This window comes from Octodon degus, unplaced genomic scaffold (assembly GCF_000260255.1).
Source record: "Octodon degus isolate 3935 unplaced genomic scaffold, OctDeg1.0 scaffold00049, whole genome shotgun sequence".
Classification (NCBI taxonomy): Eukaryota; Metazoa; Chordata; class Mammalia; order Rodentia; family Octodontidae; genus Octodon; species Octodon degus.
The window spans coordinates 3834928-3840074 of NW_004524625.1; the positions used below are offsets into that span (position 1 = coordinate 3834928).

The 5147-nt window shown below is 38.1% G+C and overlaps 1 protein-coding gene across 1 annotated transcript in view; it reads right to left on the minus strand.

The window, feature by feature from the left end:
• Positions 1–346: 346 nt before the first annotated feature.
• The window catches only part of Rsf1 (remodeling and spacing factor 1), a 155569-nt gene continuing 150768 nt past the window's right edge, over positions 347–5147 (minus strand). The window contains exons 15-16 of the mRNA XM_004632530.1: positions 4508–4696; positions 347–1588 (exon numbers count right to left, since the gene is read on the minus strand). Coding sequence (XP_004632587.1) covers positions 1026–1588; positions 4508–4696 — 752 coding nt within the window. The 3' untranslated portion in view covers positions 347–1025. The remainder of the gene's footprint in view (positions 1589–4507; positions 4697–5147) is intronic.

Genomic DNA, 5147 nt, shown 5'->3' on the forward strand with positions numbered 1-5147 from the left:
GCAAGAATAGACCAGTTAAAATTCACCTGAAAATCCCTTCCCAGTCTTTAAATGTGCTAAAACACCACTGACAGCTTAGCATCTCTTCATGTAGGTTACATATAGATGTATTTCTTTGAAATGAATTTCAGATGTTTAAAAACACGTGGCCAGAAAACAAGAATTATACTGTTGGCAATGTTTACAGTCCACGTAGGTATTAGGAAAGACCACATTTATTTCACTAATTCCCCATCAGACATAGTATATAAAGGCCACCTTTATCACTTCATAAAGCTATTTTAAAAAAATTTGTTGCTAGCACAATCTGGTTGTCAAAGCTTCATTATTGATTTTACTGTTCAAATGCTTTTCAGATGATTTTGTTAACAAGGAACTCCACTATAACAGAAACTTAGGTTGAAGTTTTTTTTATGAAGGTATGTTCACGGTCTCTTCTTTATTTAAAGTGTGGTAACTCCAATAGTAAACAAGTTGATTTCACGAAGGCTATTATTACTAAATGACTTATGTAGGATGTTATCTACAATTCTCAAGGAGGCAACAGTTCAGACTTTTTAAATGGTCTGTGAATCATCATCTATGCCATGACTGTTTAAATATAATATATATTTAATATGAAAAGCTAGAGCACAAGTGCTTTCTCCCACCCCTAAATTCTGTTTTGGCCCTCACATATATGGAATGCATTCTTATCCACCCTTTTCACAAAGTCAGGAGAGCTCAGGAAATATAAAGTCAAAAATATACAAATCTTTGTTGTTATAATAAGATTTTTTTCCATGAATGAAATTACCAAGGACCATGAACTTGGAAAAAGAAAATCAAAAGGAATTTACAATTATTTATCTTCAAAGTTCAGAACTGGTCACTTCACAGAAAGACTTCAGAACTTGTTGAATTTTTCTTCTAAAAAGTCATTCTGTAGTGGAGTTTTCTAGGAAAAATTAAACAGCTTTAATAACTGGCCCGCTGGTGTGAGAGCTACCGTGGAATAAATTAGCACAAAAATGAAAAAAAAAGTCTTATAACTGTTCACTGTTACAGACATAATCAACAAGGTCAGTTACTCTCAAAAGCTCATCTTCTTCCTCTTCTGGTGCCCCTGCTTCCTGCCCACTTGTCCCGTTAGAAGCGAGGCTTGCACTGGCTGTGCTGTTGTCCTTAGGGGTCTGAGGCTTCTCAGGTGGCTTGCCAATCAAGTTCTCAATGGCTTTGCCTGGACTCTGTCCGTTAGTCGAAGGTAAATCCACTAAGCTGTAGTCCAAAGGGCTCCCCACTTTACCAACATTTTCAAAGTCCTCTTCCTCATCACTTTCTATCCGATAGGGCTTCTTGGTGCTCTCTTGCTCGGAGGGCAAGACCCTGGGCTGGCTGTCATGCGCACGCTGGTCTGCATCTCCATGAGTATTGTCACAGCTCTCCTCGTCCGTTTCAATCCTGTGCAGCCGTTTTCGGGATGGTTTGCCTTCTTCCTCCTCCTCGTCTGCTTCTGAATACTCATCTGTGCTTCGGCCCCGCTTTCGAACTGACCGCTTCGATTCTTCAGCTAGCTCATCATCTTCAGAGTTCTTGGATGCATAGCTCTCTAGAACAAACAGCACATTTAAGCTAATGGCACAGTTAACCATAAATGGAATTCAATCAATACTCCTTTCTTATCTCTTTTTATTCTTATGTTCTGCTTTTACCCTGTGTCCATATTTAAATATTTCCCTTCAGTAACTTGATTTCTCTCAGTAACATAATAATACCTAATATGATTTATAGTGTACTTTACATACGGTTTTTGGAAAGAGCAGATTTCCTAGGGAAGAAATGTAATGGTCCTTGAATTAAATGACGACGGGTAAGGATCACACAAACTAGGAAACTATAATCAGGGAAACATAAACTAGGTCTACAATCAAGGAATCACATAAACATAAGGAAAGATTAATACTGGGCACACCATGCTGCACATCAAAAAGACTGTGCAATTCTTATTTTGTAACATGCCCATGGTAGTTAGTGAATCTCTCCTGTGTCTATACTTAGATCATAAGTGATCCCACCTAGTCTCATAGCTTTGCATACCCACTTATTACTGATGATTCTTACTTAATTTGGGGCAATCACTAAATTCTAGGCTCCATATAAAACTTCAACATTTATGTTTAAATAGCATAACAGGCATCTAAAACCTAATGTGACTAAAACTGAGCTCCAAAACTTCCTCCTTACATGAAACTTAGTTTTGGGCTATTCTGTTATGAGTACTCATTAGAATTGTTTTCTTCTAACCCATACATAAATCCTTTTGAATTGCCTTTAAAATACCTTTAATCTACCAATTTTTCACCCCTGTACTGCTACTGCCTAAGTCCTGCTCAATATTATCTCTCACCTGGACTATTTCAGTAACCTAACTGGTCTCTAAGCTTCAGCCCTTGTCCCCTTCAATTTATTCATAATACAAGTTTCTCAACAAATTAAAACCTAACTAGGATGTCACTCATTTGCTCATAATCCTCTGATTCACCTGTCACTCAGAATAAAATCTAGTCTGTGCAGTGCTCTACTCTGTGCTATCCAACAAGACATTTATCATGTAATTATTTTAAACAGTTCCACTGTCACACCAGCTGTACTTCAAGTGATCAATAGCCACATGAGGCTAGTACTTACTGTACTGATCATACAGATACAGAATATTCCCATCATCGCAGAAATTCAATTAGACTGCTGTTCTCCATCAGAAATTATACATTTTTCTGGGAAAAGCAGGCTCTGATCTCTGACAGATTTTCAACTTAAAATGGGTGGTTATGGTCATCTTTCAATAAAACTTGAATTGCAAGAAGGTCATGCAAACAAGAGGCCTGTGTTCGCTGATTTTTCTTTACCATCTGGCACCCAGTGATCTCTACTGCTGTTTCCCCTCACTTAGCTCTAGCACCCATGGATCCTCTTCTGTTCCCTGAAAATACCAGCTACCAAATTGCCTCAAGGTCTTCACATTTTTCTGTCAGTATCACTTTGTTTTTCCCCAGTACTAGGGAATGAACTTCATGTTAAACTGCACCCTTAGCCCTTTTAAAAATTTCTGCGGCAGAGTATTTCTCAGTGGTCATGAACTTGCTCAGGTAAGGCTCAAACTTTCAGTTCTCCCTCAGCCTTGCACAGTGCTGGGATTGTATATACACACCACTCTCCCCAACCAGTATTTGGTTTACTATCTCTTCCTTTACTATCTCTCCTTTACTGTCTCTTCCTTTCCTACTAAAAAGTAAGTTACATGAAGCTTAAGTTTATTCTCCAATAAATTCCTAGCACTAATAAGGGACTGATTCAATAAATACTGTATTTAGTGACTGAATTAATGGTTGAACATTTGTCTTTATGACACATGAAGGTAAAGAAATGTCAAAGAGACATTCACCCCCTTTTATAGCCTCATACACCCAGATACTTAGACCCTTTTCTTGAGTGCTTTGCACTCAAACTCTTATTTCACAAAAACAAAATCGTTAAAACAGATGATGTGAGAATTAATTGTATAGGAAAGAAAGGGGGATGGCCCAGGAAGATAGCTTGGTGGCTTAAGTGCCTGCCTGCCTGGCAAGCACAAGGTCCTGAGTTTGATCTCTGGTACCACCCAGAAAGAAGCGGAGAGGGAGAGAGAGAGGGGGAGAGACAGACAGACAGACAGACAACGGGTTGGGATCCAACTCCCCATGATGAATGTAATAATGCGTTGCAAACATGTACTAGTAAAAATTATAATGTGAACAAAAGAATTAAAAGTCAAACTTAGGAAATAACTCGGTAATAATTACAAAGACTAAACAGGTATCACAAGTTTGTATTTTACAGCTTCCCCTGTATTTCTGGTATGTGGCATAGCCCAAACTACTACATGAGATAGTTAATGACAAGCAAGAAGAGAGTTAGTAGATGATTTGGTTTGAAACTGTTCAGCTACTCAGAGCATAAGAAGTTATTTTAATAAGTGAGGACCATGAATAAGGCGGCAGAAAAGGGAGGAACAGAATAAACCACAAAGCAGACCTCAATTTGCTATGATTATTAGTTTCAATGAAAAATATAAAGCTGAGTGTGGTGGAGCGTGCTGTAATCCCAGTACTCAGAAGGCTGAGGCAGGAGTTTTGCTGACTAGCTTGTGCCTGTGAGAGAAGACAATCTCTGCGAGTTCAAGCCAGCATAATGAAACCCTGTCTCAAAAACACGAAAACAAATGAATAAAAAAAGGAGCACCATAAATTTGAGGCTAGTCTGGGCTATTCAGTAATTCAAAGCCAGCATGAACTACACAGACTGTCTCAAAAAAAGTAATAAAATTTAAAAAAATTTAATGGTTGACTTAAATCAAAATCTTACCAAGTGACATTTATTTGAACTATTATTAGTGATCAGGAACCAAAAGTACATAAATCATAACCCTGACTTTATGACATCCACTGCTGCCTTGTCCCTGTTCTGTTTATATGGGTGGTCTACTGCTTACCTTCACTCTCTGAACTGGAAAGTCTGCGCTTGTGAATTCGCCTTATTTCTTTGCCACGTCGTAAACTCTTTTGGGAACCATCACTTTCAGAATCTTCTTTGTAATTAATTTGTCTTTTCTGGTTCCTCCTTGACCGCCTTCGCCGAGTTTCTACAAAATCATCACTAAAATCATCGCTAAAGTCACTTTCTATTAAAAAAAAAAAAAAAAAAAAAAAAAAAAAAAAGTACAGATTTAAGTCCATTAAGTAGGATTATAACTAGAATAGGCTATTAAAAAAATGTGAAACTATGCATACTTGTGATAAAATTTTAGATGAATAATAGCTGGGATTTTTCTGATCATAATAAAGATTAGAACCACTGTCCCATATATGCTAGGCAAACCCTCTAAAACTGAGCTGTCCCCCTAACTCTTATTTTTTTTATTTTGAGGGTCTCACTAAAATTGCCCAGCCTGGCCTTGAACTTATGATCCTCCTACACCAGCTTTCCAAGCAGCTGGGATTACAGGTGTATACCACTACACCCAACTAAATAAAAACTATTAAAGGGGCTGGAGAGATGGCTCAGTGGTCTAAGGCACCTACTTAGAACAAGCTTGGCAAAGCATCAGGGACCGCGGTTCAATCCCCCAGCAC